This window comes from Hevea brasiliensis, chromosome 17 (assembly GCF_030052815.1).
Source record: "Hevea brasiliensis isolate MT/VB/25A 57/8 chromosome 17, ASM3005281v1, whole genome shotgun sequence".
In the NCBI taxonomy this organism is placed as follows: Eukaryota; Viridiplantae; Streptophyta; class Magnoliopsida; order Malpighiales; family Euphorbiaceae; genus Hevea; species Hevea brasiliensis.
In genome coordinates this window covers 4,228,435-4,254,370 of record NC_079509.1, presented here as the reverse complement: position 1 = coordinate 4,254,370, position 25,936 = coordinate 4,228,435, and the positions used below count along the sequence as shown (strand labels likewise).

At 34.3% G+C, this 25,936-nt stretch overlaps 3 protein-coding genes across 5 annotated transcripts; 2 read left to right on the top strand and 1 right to left on the bottom strand.

The window, feature by feature from the left end:
* Positions 1-10,908: 10,908 nt before the first annotated feature.
* Positions 10,909-14,534, top strand: LOC110671746 (signal peptide peptidase-like 1). Of its 2 annotated transcripts, none has more exons than XM_021834310.2 (4): positions 10,909-11,059; positions 11,862-12,786; positions 13,776-13,976; positions 14,228-14,534. In XM_021834310.2, the coding sequence occupies exons 2-4, from the start codon at positions 11,989-11,991 to the stop codon at positions 14,342-14,344; spliced, it is 1,116 nt and encodes a 371-aa protein (XP_021690002.2). In that variant the 5' UTR covers positions 10,909-11,059; positions 11,862-11,988; the 3' UTR covers positions 14,345-14,534. The 2 variants fall into 2 exon arrangements, with proteins under 2 accessions (XP_021690002.2, XP_021690001.2); XM_021834309.2 differs by having other exon boundaries at positions 10,915-11,059; positions 11,870-12,786.
* Positions 14,535-14,669: 135 nt separating this feature from the next.
* On the top strand, positions 14,670-20,341 carry LOC110671744 (uncharacterized). Of its 2 annotated transcripts, none has more exons than XM_021834305.2 (10): positions 14,670-15,282; positions 15,406-15,492; positions 15,750-16,762; positions 16,880-16,968; positions 17,074-17,177; positions 17,270-17,369; positions 17,751-17,826; positions 17,932-18,046; positions 18,142-18,673; positions 19,696-20,341. In XM_021834305.2, the coding sequence occupies exons 1-10, from the start codon at positions 14,988-14,990 to the stop codon at positions 20,252-20,254; spliced, it is 2,970 nt and encodes a 989-aa protein (XP_021689997.2). In that variant the 5' UTR covers positions 14,670-14,987; the 3' UTR covers positions 20,255-20,341. The 2 variants fall into 2 exon arrangements, with proteins under 2 accessions (XP_021689997.2, XP_021689999.2); XM_021834307.2 differs by having other exon boundaries at positions 15,133-15,282; positions 15,395-15,492.
* Positions 20,342-21,225: 884 nt separating this feature from the next.
* On the bottom strand, positions 21,226-23,062 carry LOC110671770 (60S ribosomal protein L36-2). Its single transcript, XM_021834335.2, has 4 exons — positions 22,908-23,062; positions 22,038-22,133; positions 21,555-21,754; positions 21,226-21,404 (listed from the first exon to the last, which is right to left on the bottom strand). The coding sequence occupies exons 2-4, from the start codon at positions 22,128-22,130 to the stop codon at positions 21,374-21,376; spliced, it is 324 nt and encodes a 107-aa protein (XP_021690027.1). The 5' UTR covers positions 22,131-22,133; positions 22,908-23,062; the 3' UTR covers positions 21,226-21,373.
* Positions 23,063-25,936: the final 2,874 nt, after the last annotated feature.

Sequence of the window (25,936 nt, the reverse complement as noted above, 5' to 3'; positions counted from 1 at the left end):
GTCTCTTCCAAAGACGTGGAAAGCAAAGACTATCATATTCAAGACACCAAGGATTTGGAAAATACACCTATGATGAGCTAATTGGTTCTCTCATTGCACATGAGATGATCTATAAGAAAGATGAGAAAGAAGGTGATCAAAAGAAAAAGAAAGGTACAGCCTTCATATCCGAAAAGGTAGATGAGAAAAAGAAAAGTGTTGCTCTTAAAGTTAGTTCAAGTAATGATTTAAGTGCTTCAAGTGATGATGATGAAGATATGGCTATGATAGTCAAAAGATTCAAAAGAGCATTTAGAAAAGGTGGAAGCAAATACAAGAAGTTCACAAAGAAATATGCTCCAAAGACTCCAAATCATTCAAGTGAAATAGTTTGTTATGAGTGTAACAAACCAGGCCACATTAAGCCAAAGTGTCCTACATTGAAGAAGAAAAATAAGTTTAGAAAGGATAAAAGCAAAAAGGCAATGGCGGCAACATGGAGTGATAGTGACTCTTCATCAAATGATGAAACAAGTGACAAAGAAGCTGCAAACACTTGTATGATGGCAATTGAAGAAAAAGGTGAAAGCTCACACATTGAAGATATTGAAAATGAGGTAAATCTTGAACTTTCTAATGTTGATGAATTAGAACTTGCATTTGTGAAGACATATGATAAATATAGAACTTTAAAAAAAAAATGCAAAATTTTGGTTCATGAAAATTGTGCTTTAAAATCAGAAAATCTATCCTTGAGTATGGCTTCAAAGGAAAATGAATTTTACAAATCATAAATGAAATTATTTAAGGAAGTTAATGATGAGCTTCAAAGATCAAAAGAAGTGTGTGAACAACTTCTTGAGAAAAACAGAATTCTTGAAGCAAAAGTTGAGTCTTTGACAAGAGATTTAACTAAATTTACAAAAGGAAAAGAAACACTTGATATACTTCTTGGGAATCAAAGATCCACAAATGAAAAATCTGGAATTGGTTATGATGGATTTATGAAGTATGAAAAATACAAACAATTTTTTGTTAAAGCTACATCCTTTTCTCAACCAAGTATTACTTGCTTTTATTGCAATCATAAAGGTCATATGATTAATGCTTGTCCTATTAGGAAAGGAACCTTTAAGGCAAAGAAAGTATGGGTGCCTAAAGGAACCCTACCTAATGTTATTAACACTCAAGAACCCAAAGTTGCTTGGGTACCTAAGAACAGTTAACTGATTTCAGTGCCGCTAAGGAGTATCTTTGGAAACAGAACATTGGTACATTGATAGTGGCTGCTCTAGGCACATGACGGGAAATAAAGGCAAGTTTTCCTCTCTTACTTTGAAAGAAGAGGGTTATGTCAAATTTGGTGATAAAAGCAAAGCTAAAATTATTGGATGTGGAACTATTGGTAAAAATCCTTGCATTGAGAATGTTGCATTAGTTCAAGGATTAAAGTATAATCTTTTAAGTGTTAGTCAACTTTGTGATAATGGTTTTAAAGTCATTTTTACTTCTACACATTGTGAGATTCATGGAAATAATGTTATGTTTGCTGGTGCTAGAATAGATAATATTTACCTACTTGATTTAACAAGTCTTGAAGAAAATTATGAAACATGCTTTATGACTTCAGATGATAGTGCATGGTTATGGCATAGAAAATTAGGACATGCTAGCATGAGTACACTTGCTAAACTCTCTAGAAGGAACTTTGTTAGAGGACTTCCAAAGCTAAGATTTGAAAAAGAATTTCAATGCAAAGCTTGTGCACTTGGTAAGCATACAAAATCATCTTTCAAATCCAAAAATGTTGTAACTACGTCTAGACCATTGGAATTATTACATCTTGATCTTTTTGGTCCAATCACACCTAGAAGTCTAGGAGGCAAGGCATATACATTTGTTATTGTTGATGATTTTTCAAGATTCACATGGACTTTCTTTCTTGCTCATAAAGATGAAACCTTTGATATATTTGAAGCTTTTTGCAAAAGAACTTAAAATGAAAAAGGATATTGCATTACATCTTTGAGGAGTGATAATGGAAAAGAATTTGAAAATAATTTGTTTGAAAATTTCTGCTCTCAAAATGGTATTTATCATACATTTTCAGCTCCTAGAACTCCATAACAAAATGGAGTTGTTGAAAGGAAAAATAGATCTTTACAAGAAATGGCAAGAACAATGCTGAATGAAAACAATTTGCCAAAATATTTCAAGTGTCAGAATACAAAGATGCTACATTTTGAATAGAGTTTCCATTAGAGCTATTTTAAAGAAAACTCCTTATGAACTATGGAAAGGAAGAAAACCCAATATTGCATATTTTCATGTCTTTGGCTGTAAATGTTACATTTTGAATAACAAAGACAACAATCTCAATAAATTTGATGCTAAATCTTGTGAAGGAATATTTCTAGGCTATTCAACAAATAGCAAAGCATATAGGATTTTCAATAGAAAAACACTGACCATAGAAGAATCAATGCATATACTTTTTGATGATGCTAACACTTCCTTGCAAAGGAAAGATTCTTGTGATGATGAAATTGAGCAGATTCTAAATTCAAAGAATTCAAATAAAGATGAGCTTGATTCAAAAGAACTAGTGGAGGATGATCAAAATGACAAAGAAGAAGAACTACCTTGCTCCACAAATGTTGAAATTCAAGAAGACTCTTAACCAAATATGGAAGAACTATAAATTGAGGAACCTCAACATCAAGATATTCCACAAGAATGGAGGTACCATAGAAATCATTCCAAAGATGACATTCTTGATAGTCCATCACAAAGAATGATGACAAGAGCTCAACTTAGAAGATATTTTGGTAATGTTGCTTTTGTTTCTCAATTTGAACCCAAAACATATGATGGTGCTCAAAATGATGAAAATTGACTTTTTGCTATGCAATAGGAATTAAATCAATTTGAAAGAAACAAAGTGTGGACACTTATTCCTAAACCTAAAAAGCATTCTGTTATTGGAACTAAATGGGTATTTAGGAATAAGATGGATGAAAAAGGACATGTAGTTAGAAATAAAGCTAGACTAGTAGCTCAAGGATACAACCAAGAGGAAGGTATTGATTTTGATGAAACCTTTGCTCCGATTGCTAGAATTGAAGCTATTAGAATGTTGTGTGCATTTGCATGTTTTAAGAATTTCATGCTCTATCAAATGGATGTTAAAAGTGCATTCTTAAATGGATACATTGATGAAGAAGTTTATGTAGCTCAACCTCCTGGTTTTAAAGACCCTCACTTTCCAAATCATGTTTACAAGCTTACTAAAGCTCTCTATGGTTTAAAGCAAGCTCCTAGAGCATGGTATGAGAGACTTAGTAAATTTTTGCTTCAAAATGATTTTAAAAGAGGAAAAGTAGATACTACTCTTTTCATTAAGAAACTAGGAAAAGACATGCTTATTGTGCAAATCTATGTAGATGATATTATTTTTAGTGCTACTAACCATTCTCTTTGTAGAAAATTTTCAAATATGATGAAAAGTGAATTTGAAACGAGTATGATGGGAGAACTTACTTTCTTCCTTGGATTGCAAATTAAGCAAATGAAAGATGAAATTTTTATAAATCAGTCCAAGTACATAAATGATATGCTAAAGAAGTTCAAAATGGAAGATATGAAAAGTATCAGAACTCCCATGAGCTCAACAATTAAATTGGAGAAAGATGAAAAAGGTAAAGAGGTAGATAACAAACTTTATAGAGGTATGATTGGTTTTTTACTTTACTTGACAGCATCTATACCAGATATTCATTTCAGTGTATGTTTATGTGCAAGATTTCAATCATGTCCAAAAGAATCTCATCTTATAGCTGTTAAGAGAATTTTTAAGTACCTCATTGGCACTCACAACATTGGCTTATGGTATCCAAAATGTGAATTATTTGATCTTATTGGTTATAGTGATTCAGATTTTGCTGGTAGTAGACTGGACAGAAAAAGCATTTGTGGAACGTGTCAATTTCTAGGTCATGCATTAGTTTCATGGCACAGTAAAAAGCAAACCTCTGTTGCACTTTCTACTGCGGAAGCTGAATATATTGTAGCTGGAAGTTGTGTTGCACAGATTTTGTGGATGAAACAACAGCTTGAAGATTTTGAAATTAAATTTGATCACATTCCATAAGATGTGACAATACTAGTGCTATAAACCCATCAAAAAATCTTGTTCAACACTCTAGAAGCAAGCATATTGAAATTAGACATCATTTTATTAGGGATCATGTTCAAAATGGTGATATTCAAATTGAATTTGTCCCTTCTGAAAAATAGCTTGCTGACATTTTTACAAAGCCACTTAATGAGGAAATTTTCTGCAAAATAAGAAGAGAACTTAGTATGATTGATGCTCTTGATTAAGTTTTGATGCGCTCTCATGTTTCTATATGAAAATGAAGTGATATATGTTGGTTTGTAGTGTTAAAAATGCATTCTGATATTTCTGGTACAAGTTGAAAAATTCTGGGTCTTATCAGATATGAACAGTATTCTGCAAAATTTGATCACAGTAGCATACTGATCTGTTTGCTAATTTTCTTGTTTGCTAAATGCTTTACCACTGCTCCTAATTTTTCGTTGGCAAACTAGAAGTCAAGTCTGATTACACTAAAACTCTAAAAATATTTTTTTCGAGCGCCTATTCTGCATGTTTAAAGAGCATATTACTTAAATACCCCTCTATTTAGAGCATTGCATCTTTATGCATTTTAAGGGCAAAATGGACTTTTGACATATAGACTAGCGCAGGACTCAAAATTTTTTTTTGAACCATCAATCTTCTCACTGCTACTCCTCTGCTACACGCTACCCATTCTCTGCAAATGTCTACAATTGTGTTCTTTCAGTTTTAAAATTCAAAACTCCTTCTCTTTTCAGTCGCTTCATCTCTCAAAAACCCGAACGAACGCGTCTTCGCTCCATCTGCAAACCCATTTCATTCGCAACCTTTCAAACCATTGTCTCCCTTCATCGTTCTTAAATATTTCCGAAACCCATTGGCTGTGAATCGATTGAATCGATTGTTTCAAGTTAGAAAATCCCCAAAATTTTTCATTTCCGTTATTTGTCTAAATCTGCCAAAAGAAACCATTTGCTGTTGGATTCTTTTTTGCGCTTGATAACGATTCGCACTCTCTGTCTCTGCAAATCTCAGGTATTGAATCTAAAACTTTATTGGAATCGTGTTTTATATTTTTTGTGGGACTGTTCTGTTTGTTCTGCTTTCGCAATGAGTTGTTTATTTTTTTTGAATATTAGCATTTCGTAAAAATGTGGTATATAATCATAAATCGATTGCCATGGATTCTCAAAAACCCAATATCTCTTGCTGTCTGTTTTTTTTTTTTTTTTACATTGTGCTAAGTTGCGATAGAAATATGTTGATGTGCTTCGAATGATTATATATATTAACTGCTCACATCATTAAATTTGTGAACCCAGTTTTCACTGTCCTTGCGGCCTAATTTGCTTCTGAGATTGGTTATGGCGTGAGAAAAAGGAAAAGGCAAAGCAAAAATCCCCACATATTCATCGTCTTCAGACTCCACTGACGCAAGTGTTCCTGCGTCTCCTGCTCCACAAAAAGATGCTCCTCTGGTAATTGGAAAATCAAAAGAAACACCCAAGAAAAGAACCAGTGAGCCTGTCCAAGAAAAAGGAACCAAAAAGAAAAAGACTTCAAAAGCTCCAGTTATACATATGGAAAGGGCCATTCATGAACTTAGGTATATCCACTGGCCTGCTTTTACTGAAGTTTCTGTTCCTTTACAATCCTTGTTTGAATATAAAAAATGGGACAAATTGTGCTCTAACACTGAAGGAGTATATGTGGACTTAGTTCAAGAATTCTATAAGAATTTAAGGTTGATGATTCTGATAGAGATGAATCTTTTAAGGTGAAAATGAAAGGGAAAGTCTATGAAGTGACAGTTGATAGATTAGCCAAAGCCCTAGGAATCCCAAACAGTGGGAATAAAATTTGTTCTCATAAAGATGTTTTTGCTTTTGGTGGATTTAACAAAAGAGATTTTGAGGCTGAAGTATTTAAAGGGGAAGTAAAGGATAAAACTAGCATTACCCATGCTCATCAACACATCAAAATTCTTCATAATTTTATCATCTATGTGTTGAACCCTAGAACTGGCAGTCCAAACTATTTAAGTACCCTTGATCTCTGCTTAATTTGGCATATTGTGAATCAAATTGAATTTAATCTTGCCTACTTTATGCTGAAACAAATCATGAAATGGAAACCACCTTACAAGCTACCTATGCCCATCTTCTAAATGGTCTGTTTAGAGACTTTGGGATCCCTTTGGAAATCGAGAAACTTAGAACAAATATAATCCCAATTACAAGTCTGCAAAAAGATGATGATGGTAGAAAGCTTAGATTTGAACAAGGTGCTAGTTCCAAGAATAGTGCAAGCGGTACTGTAAATGTTGAAGGAATTCTGGAAGAAGTAAACAATTTGAGGGAATTTGTTGAAATTGAACTTGGAGAGCTACAGAAATTTAGAAGTTTTCAAACTGTTCTTATCAATGCTCTTGATTCTAAAGTTGATGGCACTTTGATGTTAATGTATAAAATTGTGGAAGAATTATTTAAAATCAAAGTTTATCTGGGTATTTCAAGTACTGAAGCTGGAGAAACCAGTAAGGCTGCTACTGGTTCTGTTCCTCAAACAGAGAAAGAAAAAGAAAAAGAGGAAGAGAAAGGAGAAGAGGAAGAACAGGAAACAGAAGAGGAAGAGGAAGAAGAAGAAGAAACAGAAGAGGAAGAAAAAGAAACAGAAGAAGAAGAAGAGAAAGAGGAAGAAAAGGAAGAAGAGGAAGAAGATGAAACTGAAAAAGATGAAGATGATTCTGATGATGGAAATGGTAATGGAGGCAGCAAAGAAGGAAGTGGGAAGGATATGAGTGACTCAGAATCTGAGGCAGAACCACAGACTCCTGCTCCTGCTGCTCCTGCAAAAGAAAAGGAAAAAACAGCTCAAAAGGAACAAAGAAGCAAGCAAAAAGAGGCAACTGGTAAACCGTCTGGCAAAAAGGCTAAAACTGGTAAAAAGTTGACAGAATGCAGTACTACAATTTGCAATCGAGTTAGCAATGGCCCCATTATTCCCTTGACACCAGGAACTGAAATGGCTGCTGCAATTCTTCAAACCTTAAGTGATAAACCTGTCAAGCCGAAAAAGTTGAAGATGGCTGCTCCAAAACCAATCAGAAGAAGCTCTAGGCTAAAAGGCTAAACAATCATACTGCATGTTTACTGATTGAATTTTGTCTAACAGTCTGTCTCTAAATTTGCTACTTAGTTTGCTACTTTTGGTTTTTCTGAACTTTACATTAGTTTGCTATGTCAGTTACTGCTTTGACTGTTTATTCACTGTACTTAAACTGGATTTTGATTTATACACATGTGCATGATTTCTCCCATTATTTTTTTTGATGCTGACAAAAAGGGGGAGAAAATGAATGAGTAATGAATGAGTAATCTTGTTGATATAACTTGTGGTTGATATAGTTTGTGATTACTTGTGGTTGATATAGTTTGAGAATAGTGTATTGTTGATATAACTTTATAGTGTGCATATTGTTGATATAACTTGTGAATGATATACAGTTTGTGTGCATATTGTGCATATTTAGTTAGTATCTTTAGTCACACTTGACTCCTTAAGAAAATGCTTATGAATATTTCATTGAAATTATTAAGGGGGAGTTATTTGTGATTAATTGTTGATATAAGCACATACGTAGGGGGAGTTATTCTCACATATACATTCATACACATACTCACACTTATTAATATTTACATGGTGATTCAATTGAGTTTTGTCATCATCAAAAAGGGGGAGATTGTTGACTCCACAAGCTCAAAGGAGCATAGATTTTGATGATACCAAAACTCAAATAGAATCAAACTAACATTGTCTTAAGTGTTGTGTATCTCAAAGAAAAAGACACAAGGATTTCATGATGGATTCATGCTTCTGAAGAAAGGATGACATTCTAAGGATAACACATGACGAATCAAAGGAGATCAAAGAAGAAAAGGTTACCTTCCAAGGCTACAATGAAAATCAGAATTGAAGGTACATATAGTATAGAAGTTAAGTTTTATTTTTAGGATTACTTGTGAAAAGAATTGAGGAGTAAAAGTCAATGATGCTTATTTTCAATCCCTCAAAAGATTTTTCTTTTAAATATCATTATTGGCCTAAAAAGTATTTGACAATGATTTGGTGTAAAGTCTTATAGCTTTGAAAGTTATGCAGAAAAGTTTTTCTGGTATGCTAACTGGTTTGCTACTTATTTTAGTATGCTAACTGGTTTGCTATTTTCTCAAGTATGCTAACTATCTCAACTCTGCACAACATCGCAGAAAACGACAAAATAACGGCTATTTTCTTGAAATTCGTATCTGTAACGTTCAAATGAGTTCTCCAAAGGTAAAAAACATTCCAAAACTATAAATACACCTACCTTTGGCCATTTTGCATTCAATGAAAGTCCCTCTACTGTTCAAAATCATAAAAGCTTTTATTCAAAGTGCTCAAAGTATTTTATTGCTCATCATTGGCTTATTTACTCAACTCTTCTTTATAGTTTCTATTGTATTGAGTAAGAGTGAGTTTTTTAAACACATTATTATCATTTATGAGAGGTCATTCAAGCACCTAGTGAAGCTTGGTTGTGAAAAGTGTTTGGGATAACACTTGGTAGAAGTGTGAAGCTACTTGTAAAAGCTTTGGTGAGAAGATTTGTAAAGGGCTTTTGTCTCTTGCCTTTAAAAGAGAAGAATAGTGAAGTGAAGACTCAAAGTGGGATCTTTGAGAGAATGGATGTAGGCTAGTTGAAGCCGAACCACTATAAAAATTTCAGTGTTCATTTTCTCAACCCTTGCTCTTTACATTTATGCATTTTAACTTTATGATTGATATGTTTTTGCTGATATGAAAGTTGAGGCCATTTGCTGTTGATCTTGCTGCTATCTGAGAAAATCAGTCTACTGCTAAATCTGCTGATATCTGATTTAATTTGCTTGTTGTTTGATCTACTGTCAGTTAGTATATTTGGTATACTGCTCTGGTTGCTGTGTTAAAATTTATTGATTCATCGATATCTTTCTTTGAATCGATATAATTTGTTAGATCAGTATACTGATTGCATATAGCCTAACTTTGAATCAACTTGTCAATAGAGTTGTATTGATCATATTTTACATTAGTCAATTGAGTTGAACCTAACTGCAATTTTCAAAGGTTTTGAGCAAGAACCGAAAATTGTTTTTAAAGTCCAATTCACCTCCCCTCTTAGACATATTTTGGGACATCAGAAACTTTAGGTTTTATTCATTCCCAAACTCTACCGTTCAGTTGCAACAGAAGCAAGAAGAAAACGATGCCGTATAGTTACAACCGCAGAAAGAACAAACACACAGAAACAAAAACATTGGAACATAAGATGAATGTAGTCCTACTCCTATCTACTGTTTAGCGAAGGGCAAAATAAAAAGGCTGCAAATGTACAGATTACTCCAGTCAAAAGAGAAGTTAACATGAAAAGAAATGTGGAAGGTAGACAAAAATAGTGGAGTGCGATCGAAGTTTCATGAAACATAAAACAAGTGCTCCGCATTGTCCTAGCCAGTCACGCATGGACATGGTAATAACAGATCAAGAGTTGTATGTACCTCTAGAGTAAAGTAATAACATTTTCTTGCAAGGACTCAAACCGACATCTTTTTTCTGTAAGAGTGAAGAAAAAAACAATGTTAAAATAAAGGATAAAGATTTCTCGTACACCTTCATAAAGGAAAGAGCAATCTTACTCATCCAGAAAAAAATCCTGCATAAGTTGTCACCATGGAGAAAGGATGATAAACCCCAGCAGAGCTACCAGATCTCTTTTTTTTTTTTTTCTGGTATTTAATAGACACTTGAATACATGTCCTTTTACTCAAATATATGTATTAATTAATGATAGATAGCTTCTATGGTTATTTTATTTTAAATAAAGTAGCGTTACTTTACCAGAAAAACCCTTGATCAGAATTCAAAAGACAAACACATGTTACAGTTGGTTCCTTAATTTCATCTTGTGGCATTATTTATGGAAGCCTAGGAACCCCCTGAGGTTCAAAAGCCATCGAATGAGTCCCCAGGAAGTTTTTTCGGTTGCTCTTTCCCATTGGCTGGAATTCTCGTAAGCCCAATATCAGGTCCACCTCAATCGCTCATCAGACCATTTGCCTCGGCCTACACTACTTGCCTTAATGGCTTTATTTTATGACTCGATTTATCAAAATTTCGCTTTAAATGTTTTGTGACGAATATGATGATGATAAAGACTATGAATCGATGAATTCAATATTGTATTTTCAGCTTATTATAAAAAATTTGAAAAATATATTAACATTAAGATTTTAAAATTCTTAATAATTTTATTTTATTTTTTTATAATTTTTTCTTTTTATATATTGCCGTAGATCTTATTGTCAAAATTCATTTTTCTTCTTTATTATTATAATTATATGTTTTAATTTGTGTGTCTATTTTAATAAATATCTTTCCATTAAAAAATTATTTTACTGAGAGAAACTTAAATTTTACATTTCATTATTTTTTTTTAAATAATCACTATAGAAATGATATTTCGAATATATATATATATGAATATAATTTTTTTAAAAATTAATAGAATAAGATATTATATTAAACAAATAACAAAAAATTAAATTATTTACTTTTAATAACAGGAAATATAATATAAAATAATATTTTATAATATTATTTATAAAAATATTATATGTTTATATTTTTATGAATTGTCATTATTTTTTATAATCTAATAATTTTTTTTAAGGAAAAATATACTACCTTGCAGTATAGCAAAATTTGGGTGTGAATATATATAAATATAGATATATATCAAATAAAAACGTATGAAATTTAGCATAATATCGATTCTCTTTGGTACTCAGCCTCAGCTCTCCAAGAAACAGAGATCTCTTTGGTTGATCAGAGAGTCTTTCAAGCTCTTCAAAGTCCAAGGTTAGTCCTCTCAAAACCCTCCCTAATTTCCCAACCTCATGTCTCTTTTGGTTTCAGATCTTTAAACATTTTATTTACGCGTGTTTTTATATTTCGATTGCGGGCAAATCTGAAATGTTTTGTTTGATTTTAGTCGGTTGTTTGTTTGTGAGCTCGAGATGTTAGTGCTTTTGGATTAACGGATGGGTTTGGTTGCTGAGAAAATCGAGAGAAAGCTGAGAAAACTCCAAATTTTTTTTTCACTGATCGTTGGTTTCATTTCAAAAGGAAAGTGAAATACTGAAATTAAACAGGCCTCGGTCGTCTATGTTAATGGGGTAAAGTGGAGGTTTTTGTAGAAGAGGAAATAAATCAGGATTTAGAATTTCATTTTTATATCGCTCACTGGAGTCAACTGAAGGCCAATTTTTGTGCTTGATATTGGTTTAGATGAAAGTTTTCAGTTTCTTGTCGTTTGAGTTGTTGTTGATGCTGAGAAAACTGTAGCAAGAGAAAGGGAGGAACAGTCAAATTGTTGATTTCGAAGGGTTTTGATGTCAGTTCTATTGACTGTTGCATTTGTTTTGTTGGAAACCAAAATGTGGAATCTGAAGTATTAATTTTCTGCAGTTACACACTTGAATTTTTGAAAAATGGGAATTTGTTCTTTAATTTTGCCATTTTCAAAGGACATAGTAACAGGACAACCAAATAATCCTGAAAGTTTCAGTCTTTATGTTATTAACAGGATCAGCTTCTGTTGTCAATTTCTTCACTGATGTTTCCATGTGCTCCTATATTTCTTTTACACCTCTGACCACAGTTTTGCAGGTTCACACGAATTAATTTGGTCAAGCATTCGTCAAAGATAAAATGCAACTTTGGTTGCTAAATTGGTGATACTGTTGTTTACAGAAGACGGGTAATTTGACAGAATTTTGTTCTTCATTATGGAGTCCTTGTGGAAGCTCTTGTATTTGCTGGAGCCTGCACCCATTACCCTAATAGTGACAGCTGTAGCCGTGACATTTGGATCTGCATTTAGAGCTCTAAATTATGGAAAAGAAATGGAGCGGAATCGTGACTTATCAGAAGCATCTATTACATTGGATGGGTCCCAGGCACTAATGATCCCAATAATGAGCTCTTGCAGTTTACTTTTAATGTTTTACCTGTTTTCATCCGTCTCTCAACTTCTCACTGCATTCACAGTCTTTGCCTCTGTTTCATCACTATTCTTCTGCCTCTTTCCTTATGTTGCCTATGTAAAGTCACATTATGGTCTGGCAGATCCATTTGTGTCACGTTGCTGTTCAAGGTCATTTACACGAATCCAAGGCTTATTGTTGTTGGCATGCTTTATTACAGTTGCAGCTTGGCTTGTTTCTGGGCATTGGGTTTTGAACAACTTGTTGGGTATTTCTATTTGCATCGCATTTGTGAGTCATGTGCGCCTTCCAAACATCAAAATATGCGCAATGCTACTTGCATGCTTGTTTGTATATGACATATTCTGGGTGTTCTTCTCAGAGAGATTTTTTGGTGCCAATGTCATGGTATCAGTGGCAACACAACAAGCATCAAATCCTGTCCATACAGTAGCTAATAGTTTGAGTCTTCCTGGGTTGCAATTGATTACAAAGAAGCTTGAGTTGCCTGTGAAAATAGTCTTCCCAAGAAATTTGTTCAGTGGTGCAGTTCTTGGAGGAAATGGTGCAGACTTCATGATGCTTGGCCTTGGAGACATGGTATGATAACTTTTTTTCTGTCAGTGGTCTTGAAGTAGATTTTCCCAAATCTACAAGGTGTGTTGTTTTTATAAACCCTGCAGTGATATTGCATCTAAGTTTTTGTTGTTTTCATAACTGAAGTACTGATAATGATTTAGTGTGTTCTGTTCTTCTGGTAACAAGCATCAGCACACACTGTATAGTATTTGGCACCCTCCGTCCTCTCCGGAAGCCTTGTAATGGAACTACATTGCAATTGAGCAGTTCATTTTATGCGAATGCAAAATATTATGCAGTAGTCTGCATAATGCATATTTGCTGATTGTATCATTTTCTTGGTTTTGTTTGGTTACTATTGATCTTTTGTTTCTAATTCCTTAAAGGGCCTCATGTGTGGTCTTTACTTTAGTCTTAGTCTAGGATGAATAGCTGCCTTCTTACTTCTGATTGGTCTCTACTCTCTTTATATTAGATATTCATATCTTTTTAGCTTTTTGTGTAGTAATAGAATGATGGAGGTGGTGAGACCTTGAGGACGCATTGGTTAAAATTCTTCACTGTGAATCATTATTTGTTAAGTGTTTCTTCTCCCCTGGTTGTATGTGTTGTTTTCAATTTATTTCAATACTCAAGCTTTTCTTTTTTGGACTGATTGATGATTCATATTGGTATGCTTCCCTTTCCTCATAGAAGCTATTAGCTAGGCTATTGTTTAAAAACACTTTTCTTCCTAGCTGAAGCTGCATTATGAAGTTATCATATAACTTGAGAGTAATACAAATCCTATGCAACTTAAGTTTTGCAATAATATTTTGTGACCGAAAGAGCACTGATGCTGGGTGCACTTGCTTTCCTCGGTGAACTTCATGTAAATTTATGAGCATTGATGTACCTATTATAAACAAATTTCACTGGGTTTTCTCCATCGTGAATATTATGGTGCTGTCTGCTATTTCAGAGGAAGTATTGAAATAATTTTATTTTTTTATTTTGATATGTTATTGCAGGCTATTCCTGCCATGCTTCTGGCATTAGTCCTTTGTTTTGATCATCGAAAGAGTAGAGATCCTATAAGTCTCTTAGATTTGCATTCATCAAAGGGACACAAATATTTATGGTATGCCCTTCCTGGTTATGCCATTGGATTAGTAACCGCATTGGCATCTGGTGTTTTGACTCAGTCCCCCCAACCTGCACTTCTTTATCTGGTACTTACCTTACTCTCATTTATTCAAGTTTTCAGTATTTTCTGGTGATCTTATGCATTGATGAAATTTTGATCAAGAGCTTTCTTTAATTTGATTTATTGTCTTCACCAAGTGTTGCTTCTGCAAATTATTATTTGCTTTGCTAGGATCATATTAGACATATAAGAGTATTAACCAAATGTCAAGATGATACATATTAACTGATCCATTTTTACTTTTTGCCCTTTTTTCTTCCCCACTGGTGAATATAGGTGCCTTCCACGCTGGGACCTGTGGTTGTCATCTCCTGGGTTAGGAGGGAACTAGCAGAGTTGTGGGAAGGAAGCATGCCAAATCTCAATGATAAATTACGCCAAATAGAAGTTTAAGCCATTAATCTTCAATGGACACTACAGAGCTAGTGCAGGGCAATTGGAAGTTGTAAATTCACTTGGAAGTTCTATCCTTTTAAATACATTGGTAGAAAGTTAATTATTTAATGTTTATCTTTTGGTACCCAACTTGCGTATCAATCCCTTTGAATGCCTAATGAAAAGGAAATGAAATTTATCTGAGAAATCTGTCTTTAATATGATGAGTTCCACATACAAGAAACGCTATGAAAATTATTTTTAATAACTGTTTCCATATGCTTGTATTATAACTACAAGCATATATTAAATGTATGATTTAATATAAAAATTGACAATATTCATAAATAAGAGTATTCAATTGGTCCACCGTGGAATTTTATAGAAAATGATATTAACTCCGTGCAAAACGGCAGCGTGCGAGGCCTTAGCGTTGGCCGTTGGCTGTTGGAAATTGGTTAGGCGTCCGCCCGGTGGGTTGTTGACATTTTTATGAAAATACAATGAAACACGAGCACTCGAAAGATCACTCACTCGTCCTCACAACGCAGAGAATAAACCGAAAAATTAAACCTAGATTTCTCCTTCAAATCCTTATCTCCTCCCCACCCCCCCGTCTCTCTAATAATTTCGAGTTGACTCCATATTTGTCAAGCTCTCAATGGCGTCCATGGCTTCCATCTGCTCTCCAACCTCTCTCAAGCTTCGTTTGGCCATGAAAAGCAGGAACTTTAGGGGATCGCCTGCAATTCTGATACGGACTCGGGTGAGGAAGCTGGATCCTCAAATTCGTGTGCTATGTGCAGCTCAAAATGGAAATGGAGTGGAACGGCTTCATGACAGATGTTCCATGATTGCTTCAGGCGCTGCGGCTAATAATTTTGCAGGTTGGTCTGATTCGGATGATGGTGATCAATCTCCCGAGTCCAAGTCGCAGAGGCAGAAATGGCTTCCAGGTATGAAACAGACTTCGTGTTGCAATGTTTCTAGAAAATTGAGCGAAGGGAAAGACAATTTTTTTTCTTTTTTTTTTTCCTAATTAATGGACTAATAACGCTTTTAGAGTAGTTTGCATTCAGGGATTGTGGGAGCTGGAGTAGCTGGTGTCGTCCTAGTTGCAGGACTTACCTTTGCAGCATTGTCTCTCAGTAAACAAAGCACATCAAGTAAGTGGCCAACTTCCATTCTTGGAATACATTGGTCAACGCTGGTCTAAAATTTGCAAAATGAAGGCTGTAGGAACTAGGAAGCCTTTGTTTTGTATTTGCATTTTCATGTTATGTTTGGCGGCATGCTAACATCGGCTTTGTAGCTATTTGTAATGAAGGTACTTCGTTTAATAGAACAACTAGAGTTGAGGGATTTAGTATAGATTTCCATTAGTTTCTGCTCCATGTATGCTTAAATAAATTTCTAAACACAGGACCAAAACAACAGATGGAACCATTGACTACTCACCAGGAAGTTTCACTGATCTCTAATGTGGAGGATGATGAACTTGAGAAGAATAAAAGTGAGAAAAGCAGTGTGAAGCAAGATCATCGCAGTCCAAAACACATGTCCTCTCCAGAACTTTTTGAAGCACCTAATGAAAATAAACTCAGCGTTAGCAGTCACAGTCAGAGTCAGACCCCATTGGTAGACAATGAAAAATACGTAAGTTCCCATGATACCATTGATAAAGCTCCCATTCAGGAGCATATGCAATATGAATCAGTTTCTGATGGCAAGTCAGATCCTCCAGAAATGATTCCCAACTCAATGAATTTGCCTGATAGTGAAATTGCTGATGATAGCCTAGCTGCAAGTATACCTCAATCAATTTCTGAAATTGAGCAAAATTTGGTCGTTGGCGAACCTGCTGATTTGTTGAATATAAAAAATCCTTTCACTGACCATGAAGGAGGATTGCCTAGCTCAGAGTTAAAAGAGAATTCCTATCCTTTATGTGATTCTTCTAATTCCCCTGTTCATGAATCCAGTAAGCCTGTGGATGTGAGTATTTCAGTCACTAAAACAGTGGATGCTGCTATAAAGCCTGGAATTTTTCCTAAAGATGACAAGGAGACTGTAACCTCACATCCAGCAGAAGAAAATCTTGACACAGGCAAAACAACTCAAGCGGCCTCAACTGAGAGAAATAATTCATCCCTGGAAGTGAATTACTTAAACGAGAGTGAATATTCTGGAACCACTTCTGTTTCACCGTCAGCCTATCCATTTGCAAACAGACAAGACATGGTTTCTAGTGATGAGACAATTGGAAGCAGAACATCTTTTGTACCAACACCTTTCAGCAGTTCCTTCTTGTCTGCTGGTATACCTGCTCCATCTGCAGTTTCTGAAGCTATGCAGGTTTCTCCTGAAAAGGTTCTGGTTCCTGCAGTTGTTGATCAGGCTCAGGCACTAGCACTAGCCGCACTGCAAGCTTTGAAGGTACTCCTTTCTCTTTTTGTGGACCTTATTATTTTATAATGATGATAAGGCAAGCAGTGTGTATGACCGTTATACATAAAATGGATTTGCAGTCAATGGTTGAATATCTCTTTTCAGGTTATTGAAGCTGATGTTCTACCTAGTGATCTGTGTACACGTCGTGAGTATGCCCGTTGGTTGGTGGCCGCAAGCAGTGCTCTTTCAAGGTATGGGCGTTTCTTGACAGTGTGACTGCAGCAGTTGATTAGCAATATAAAGTGCATATGGGAAGCTTAGGACTTGTTTTATGATTGCCTTTTGGTTGCTTGAAGGAACACGCTTTCAAAAGTATATCCTGCAATGTATATAGAGAATGCTACTGAACTAGCATTTGATGATATCACACCTGATGACCCTGATTTTTCATCAATTCAAGGTGAGGATTGCATCTTCCATTCTTCAGCTGTGATTTAAGTAAGGAGGCTCTAGTCTGTTGCATAATAGTTATTACCTGAGATGGATTTTCAGGTTTGGCTGAAGCAGGACTTATCTCAAGCAGGCTTTCAAATCATGATTTGTTTTCTTCTTCAGATGAAGAACAAGGTCCATTTTACTTCTCTCCTGAAAGGTGATAGAGCTTTTATCCTGCAATATGAACTGCCATAATTTTATTAGATTTTAGTTCCCTTCATTCCTTTCCTTCAGTATTAATTTTCTTCCCGTTATCTGTTCTGTTGCCTGCTAATCACTCTTTTCTTTAATTGATATCAATAAGTAAATATGCTACCTAGCCTAGTTGGTTAAAAATTAATGCTGTCCTTCTGAAATTGTCTTTGGGCTAAAATTCCACCTTGTCATGTGTTATATATATATATATATATGTCTTCCTAATGTTGCACCATAAATGAAATTACTAGTTTTTTGGTTTCAAATGGGTGGCTTGAGTTTTGATTTATTGTATTGTGGTTTTTCTCTTTTAGCATTTTACTCATAAAGCTTTTCACTGCAGCCCTTTATCAAGGCAGCATCTTGTGAGCTGGAAGATGGCCCTGGAGAAAAGACAACTTCCAGAAGCTGATGGACAGGTCAGATGAGTTTAAAGCCATTTTCTTTTCTTTTCTACCATATTGCATATAGTTGAAAGTCATTGATCAGTGCTGCACATTTTCCCCCTTGGTTGTCATTTGCAGATTTTGTACCAACTTTCTGGTTTTAGAGATATTGATAAAATAAACCCAGATGCATGGCCTGCACTGATAGCTGACTTGTCTGCAGGAGATCAAGGAATAATATCACTTGCATTTGGTGAGTCATTTTAGCCTTTAATCATCTTGACTGGATTTTGTTTTGATTTTGATAATCAGTGTTCCTATACTCTCTCCTACTCAACTTTCTCTTAGGGTGCACAAGATTATTTCAGCCAGATAAACCTGTTACAAAGGCCCAAGCTGCTGTAGCTCTTGCAACTGGTGAGGCATCTGACATAGTTATTGAGGAGCTTGCACGTATTGAAGCAGAATCCGTGGCAGAAAATGTTGTGTCTGCACATAATGCTTTAGTAGCCCAAGTTGAGCAGGATCTCAATGCAAGTTTTGAGAAGGAGCTTTCAATGGACGGAGAAAAAATTAATGCTGTGGAGAAAATGGCTGAAGAGGCAAGGCTTGAATTAGAAAAGTTAAGAGCTGAAAGGGAAGCAGATAATATTGCCCTGATGAAGGAGCGGGCTGCTATTGAAGCAGAAATGGAAGTTCTTTCAAGGTTAAGAAGTGAGGTGGAGGAACAGTTGCAAAGCCTTCTGACTGGTAAGGTGGAGATATCATATGAAAAGGAAAGGATTAGCAAACTTCAAAAAGAAGCAGAAAATGAAAAGCAGGAGATTTCCCAGTTACAGTATGAGTTGGAGGTTGAGCGAAAAGCCTTGTCCATGGCCAGGTAAAAAGAAAATAATTGTGATTCCAGACGGCAGTTATAAATAGTCGGCATTTGATATTGATGCTATAAAACCAATACAGCCAAAAACATGTGCATATTGACATTGAAACAAATTTAAGATGGTATACACTGTGTAAGAAAATATAACCATTGGATTTACTAACAGATCCATGCCTGTATGTCCTGTCAAAGTGTCAATAGGCGTTGCTCAGCTAATGCAGATCTTTGACATATCCTTTGTTCACCAATTATGCCACAATGGTGCTGATATAGGTCTTGGGCCATAGCCTATTTATGGATGCCTGAAAACAATATTGACCACTTTTAAGTTAGGATTGGCTAACAAATTTAAAATAGGTCCAGTATTTGCTAAAAAAATTAAAATAAGTCTTATTGTTGTTCAGTCCGTAGAGAAAATAGTATCTTGCTTTTCATGAACCATTTTGGATTTAAAAAAAAAAATCACTGAATCACAAGCTGGTTTAGGGGTAGAACAGAAATGCTCACGTGTTCCTGTTCCTGTTATTGAGAAGAACCTAAAAATACATTAAGCGCATGATTGATCCTTCACGCATCTGCACATCTTCAAACCAACAGAATAAGTGGTTGGTTGTGGTGAATTGTAAATTAGAGGATGTGGTTTTACTTCCCTCAATACTTTGGTTTGGCTAAGGCTTGTGTCTCATTTGCTTGACAATAATTTACTTTGCTGCCTGCCCGGTGCCCACACATCATCCTGTTCTGTGAAATAAGGAATTAGATAGTGCGTTTTTTGTTCATTTTAAGTCATTAATTGTGTTAGGTACTATCATATTTGAACTATATTTTCCCAACCGCTCTAGTTCTAAAGGAGATAATTTTTGTTGTCTCAAACTTTAGTTAACCAAGGACCTTTGATTTGGCAAATAAAATTCACAGAAGTCAGTATCTCTTTGTGTTTAACACGTTGTGGTACAGCCAAGCATGTAAAATCTTCTGTTACAAATTATGAACAATTATGCATTTTAAATCATGTGATTCAGGGCTTGGGCTGAGGATGAAGCAAAAAGAGCAAGAGAACATGCAAAAGCCATTGAAGAAGCTAGAGATCATTGGGAGAGACACGGAATCAAAGTAGTAGTTGACAGTGATCTCCGCGAAGAGAGTTCTGCTGGTGTTGCATCACTTGCTGCTGCAAAGCAGTTCTCTGTTGAAGGAATTGCTAGCAGGGCTGAAAATTTGGTGGACAAACTCAAGCTAATGGCGGATGATGTAAAAGGCAAATCTAGAGAGGTGATTCATAAGATAATACAGAACATCCTCATCTTAATTTCACTTTTGAAGGAGTGGGCCTTGAAGGCAAGTACACAAGCTAAGGAACTTAAAGATGCCACTATCTTGAATGCAAAGGGTTCAATACAAGAGTTGCAGCAAAACACATCAGAATTTAGTTTGGCCATCAAGGAAAGGGCAAGAGGGTCAATACAAGGGTTGCAGCAAAGCACTACAGAGTTCAGTATCGCCGTGAAGGAAGGAGCAAAGCGGGTTGCAGAAGATTGCAGGGAAAGTGTAGAAAAACTCACTCATAAGTTTAAGTCATGAATGTTGAATGTAATATTGTTTTCCTAGTAAACCAACAAATATATTTTGCCAGTAAATGCAATAGCTGAGAATGTAACACTCGCACTACTTTTCCGATCTTCCACCCTCATTTTTGAAAGGTACTCATCAGTGCTGACACTACAAATATGAAGAGAGAGAACTGCAATTTTATGTTATGATTCAGATGAAATTAAACGCAATTCATCTGCACAGCCCATTCACATTTGAAGAAAGGATGCTTGCTATAATTGGTTATGCTTTTTCCGTTTCTCTTGGTCCAACTAACCAACGGGTAAAGCATCAACGATTATCCCTGCAAAACGGACGGTAAAACCTAAACTTTTAATAATATTATTTTACTATTCTCATAATTTCAAACTTAAAATTATTCTTTCTAATACCTAAAATTGTTCTTTCTAATACCGCACTTAAGGTATGATTAGTAGAAAAAATATATATATATTACCAGAGGATAATTATTAACTTAGATCTCTCAATATTAATATTTAATCTCTCAATAAAACAAACCTGCTTAAAATTTAATAATTACCCTTATTAACTCCATTCCAAACACTCCCTCAAGATTAAATATTATACTCATAAATTTTAACTTTTTACCTTTTACCGAGAGTATTTATTAACTTGAGCCCTGATGATTAATATTTAATCTTAAACCTCAATCTATAAAAATTTAGTCTAGTCTCTTAGAATCCAAATAACATCAATCGAAGATAATAATAACCTCTTATTAACTACATGCCAAACACTCCTTATGAAGGAAGAAGGGGAAACATAATTCTGTAATATGGTGACAACTGTGCCTCAGAAAAAAATTTGTGCGGCGCCCAATCCAAATCTAATGTCATTTCAACAATAGTGTACAGGCAAGTATGCAAACAGCTCCACTCGAACTCATTTCACATCCAAGAATAGATGGCAAAACAAATATATATATATATATATATGGCTAATGAAATTAAAAGGACATCATTTAATCCAATTAAACAAACGTTCTTAGCAGAATCTTCAGTGTCTAAACAAAAAAACATAGCAAAGGCTTCTAGCAGCTAACTTCTAACTGAAAGATGGAACCATCCACTTCAAATGAGAGAGTTCTTCTCATTTCTTCTTATCACCACCTCCAGCAGCCCTGAAAGATTATCACAGCAAAGAACAAATTTCAACCATACAGTTAAAACCCCAAAGCAAGGCCAGCATGCTAGTCTCAAGTGCATTGATAGGTGTTCTCAAGGACTAAACACATAAAAAAACGAGAAAACTACATATACTTGCACCGTACCTCATCTTGCGGAGAACATTGGACATCTCCTCACGCTTCTTCTTGGCCCTCTTATGTGTGCCCAACTTTCTTTTAGCCACCTTCAAGGCACGCTTGTCCTTACCAACTTTCAAAAGTTCAGTGATCCTCTTCTCATATGGTGCGAAACCAGCAACTTCCCTTATCAAACTCCTCACAAAGTGGACCCTTTTGCTGGTTTTCTGAACAGAAAAAGAAATTATAATATCAGCAGTTTGTTAAACAACACAGATGCCAATATAATTTCATTGAGTCAACCACCATCTGGTGAAATAGAACAGCAGATGTACAAATGTATTGGTACAGATCCAACAGAAATGCAGTTTGTATTCTTTTTTTTTTTCATGGGTATAATATACCTCTAGAATCCAGTCTGAAGATTGTCTATTTCCTTTAAAATAAGATAACAAAATGTAAAAAGGATAAAATAGACCATGTAAATTTGTTTAATGAAAAACAACTTACCCCTTTGCGAGCAGAAGGTCGCGGAGCTAATTCTTTTGGGGTTACTACGTGACCTTTATTTAACCCAACAAATAGGCCCGTATTTGGAGCCATCACCTACAAGAACAATGCCATGTAGCCAGTCAAGTACTCAACCAAACCAATATCACAGATATCAGAAAGTAAATTCAAATAACTCAAATCAAATTAATTAATCACATAATATAACTGCTCATTTACTGTTAACTACTGGACCAATAAAAAAATCCAACCACAATTGTAATAGCTTCCACTGCTCCATTTCTCACAAGCAAACATAATCGTCTCTTCCGTCACTCATTACTTGAAACAAAGAACTATACTTGTTAATATTGCAGCTCTCATTCTCATTAAATCTATTGAAACATCAGCTAATCCAACAAGCAGACTACAGAAAAGTCTGTGCTTCTTAATACATGAAGACGAATAGTTTTAAAACCATTGATTGGTTTTCAAAACTAGAGCAAGAACTCTGATCCCAATTAGAAAATGTTAACAACAGAGTTATAAGCAAGCAGAGTTGACATGCAGACCAATAAGCTCATATATAAAAAAAAAAAGTTAAACTGAGAAACTACACACAAAGTGAATACTCGAATCATAAGATAGAAACCGCACAACACAGAAAGATATCTAGGTATAAATAACTTGAGGATATATGACTTTTAATACTTTCTCCAGATATTAAAATTGCCATCACGAAACTATCACTCTTACAAAACTAGTATATAACTTAAAGGGGATATTTGATTTCCAAAAAAAATTTCTGCAACACTTGCATTTCCCTGATTCGAGTTTCTCAATAATCAAACAGAGAAGCTATCACGAACGCGAGGAAGAATTTTGAGTTACCTCTAGACGAATAGCAGTAACGAGGATCTGGGGCGGGTTGTGACACAGAAACTAGGGTTTGGGTTTCCTATTCCTTTTATATGTTGACACGAAAATCCTTAGGGCAATTCCTTCAGGCCGAGGCCAGTAAATTGCCCACCATTCAGACGCTGTGGCTTTAACACTGGCGTTAAAGCGGCGGCGTTTAGCTAATGGACATTCGGCGATTTATCCATACCATACATCAACACGATTATCATTTTAAAATAAACGTATTTAAATTTTTTTAACAAGACTTAATAATTTTATTTTTTATATATATTATATATATATATATTAAAATATTTAATTCTATCTGTCTTATTAGAGCCATTATTTTATTTATATAACTAAATAAAATTGAAAAAATTGCATTATAGTTTTTTATTTTGCATATATCTTAAAATTATATTATACACTAAATTATATATTAATAATATATCAATATATAAAATAATAATAATATCTCGTGCAGAAGAATTTTTTTTTAATTTTTTAAAAAAATATAATTCTTTATTAAATATTGACATAATAAAAAATAATTTTTGTAAAAAATTACTATTTAATTTAATCATTTACTTTTAACATTTTAAAATAAATTAAGTTAAATAGTAATAATCTCGTGCATATGAGATTTTCTGCAATTTTTTTTAACATAATAAAAAATTGTTTTTATAAATTACAATTTAATTTAATCATTTTACTTTTGATATTTTAAAATAAATTGAGTAAAATAATTATAAAAATGTTTTTTAATTAATCAAAATTGAACTTTTAATTTATTTAATTGACTAAAATTAAATTTATAATTGTCAAGGTCTCTCTAATTAATTATAATTTTATTGATAAAAATTGTTCAAAATATTAAAAATATAATTCTAATTAATTAATATAACAAATAAAATGAAATTATCCAAGAAATTAAAATTAAATTGAAAGTTAATAAAAGATTGTTTTATCATTAGAAAAATAAAATTAAAAGACTACTAGATATTGCTTTTGTTAGCTTATAAATTATCCGATTATACTGATTTTTTTTAAATTAAAAAAAAACTTTAATTTTATATATATTAAATTTTAATTAATATGCAAGAAGTAATATTAATATATATTTGATTTAGCTTAAAAATTAATTAAATCTAATTATAAGTAGAAAGTTATAAGTAAGTTATTATTTTATTTTATTTAAAAATTAAAAAAATTACTTAAAATAAATTAAAAGTTATAAAAAATTTTATTATTCATAATTTATCTATTTATTTTAAAATTATTATTTAACTAAGTAAAAAATTATATTATTCTAATAAGTTTTAAAAATATAAACATTATTCTCATTTGAAGAATCATAGCACTTAATTACATATTTTTCAAACTTATTTATAAAGTTTAAGAATGATTGCAGCACTCTAATAAATACTTATAAACTAAAATTTTATAAGAATTTAATTTAATTTATTTATTTTTTATTGATTCATTATATTTAAAATAAAAGAAATCAATCTTTTTTAAGTTAAAAAATATTTTAAAATAAATAAAAATGAAGCTGTAACACCTCAAAATTTTAAATTTTATTATTTTATGAGTATTATTAATATTTTAATTTTATTTAAATTTTAAGAAATTATTTGAGATTTTTCAGATTTTAAAAATTGAGTTCGATTTTCCAAAAATATAAACTTTGATGATTTTTAAAAATTTATTTAAAGACCACGTGGCAAAACTAAAAATATATTTGGAGTTTACAAATTTTTTTGAGTTTTCAAGAATTTTTTCTAAATTTTTGGACCTCGTTTTCGGTCCCAAGGCAGAGAAAAAATTCAAAATTTTGTATCATAAATTGAACTGACCGAATCGAACCGGGCCGGATCGGACCGGTTTCTTCTTTTTCTTCCTCCTCCCCGCGCGCGTCCCGACCTCCCTCCCCTTCTCTCCTGTTTTCTCTCTCCTCCCTCCTCCCCTTGCCGCGCCGCCGCCTCCCCTGCCACCCCAGCTCACCGGTGCCCATCCCCAGCCGTCCCAGCCCACCGGCCGCCGCCTGGAACGCTGGAAAACGGCGCCTGAAACGATGCGACGAGCAAGCGCGCCGCTTCTTCTTTCCGGCCGAAATCCGGCCGATCCGACCACAAATGGGATCGAGTCTTGTGTCTAAATCCATCTACTCGTCGAGAGCTTTCCATAGACACCAAGAACACCGAAATTCATTGAGCAGTTTGTCCAAATTTGCCCGGGAAATTTTAGCCCATTTTGACTTTTGGACTAGATTTCTCGCAAACCATGAACCCCATGAGAAAACTGAGAGTACCAGAGTGCTCCACTCGTCGAGAGCTTCGCGGCGACATAAATTTCAAATTTTTTCGACACTGTTTTTCGGTGGGTCCCACGGAACTTCGCAGTATTTTTTCGAATATTAAATGAGCTTAGAAAATTCCGTAAAATTTATGTACTAACCCCCGTATTGTGGGCTTCGTGTAGGTATCCTCAATTCGTGGAAATTCGACAGTTGTCCGGGTATGTGAATTTCTGGCCAGACAGACCCGCTATCGGAAAAGTCTCCGAACTGGATCGAGGTTTTGGCTACCCCACCATTGTCAGACATCCCGAGCACGTTCCCTAAATCGGAATCGACAAAGGTAAACCCGAACCTTGCTTTTTCGTAATTTTCTAGTGCTTAAATAGGATTAAAAATTCATAAAATATTCTTGGTAGCTCAGAAAATTATGATTCTTTTTGCAATAGCCTAGTAATATTGCTAAGGACCGCGGGGCAAAGTTTTAGAATTTTAAGAGCTTGTTTGGGTAGTTTTTGCAAAAATGATCAATTATAAGGACTAAATTGAAATTTTACATATTGTGATGGATGACTGATTTGATGGGCCCATGAGGGGCTGTGTGATGTGATTGAATTGTGGATATATGAGTTGCGAATATAGAAGTGTGTTTTGAGCCCTTTTGCAGGTTGGGTAGGTCCTAGGTATAGGGGAGACTCTGCCGGATTTTCAGCATGACTTAGGA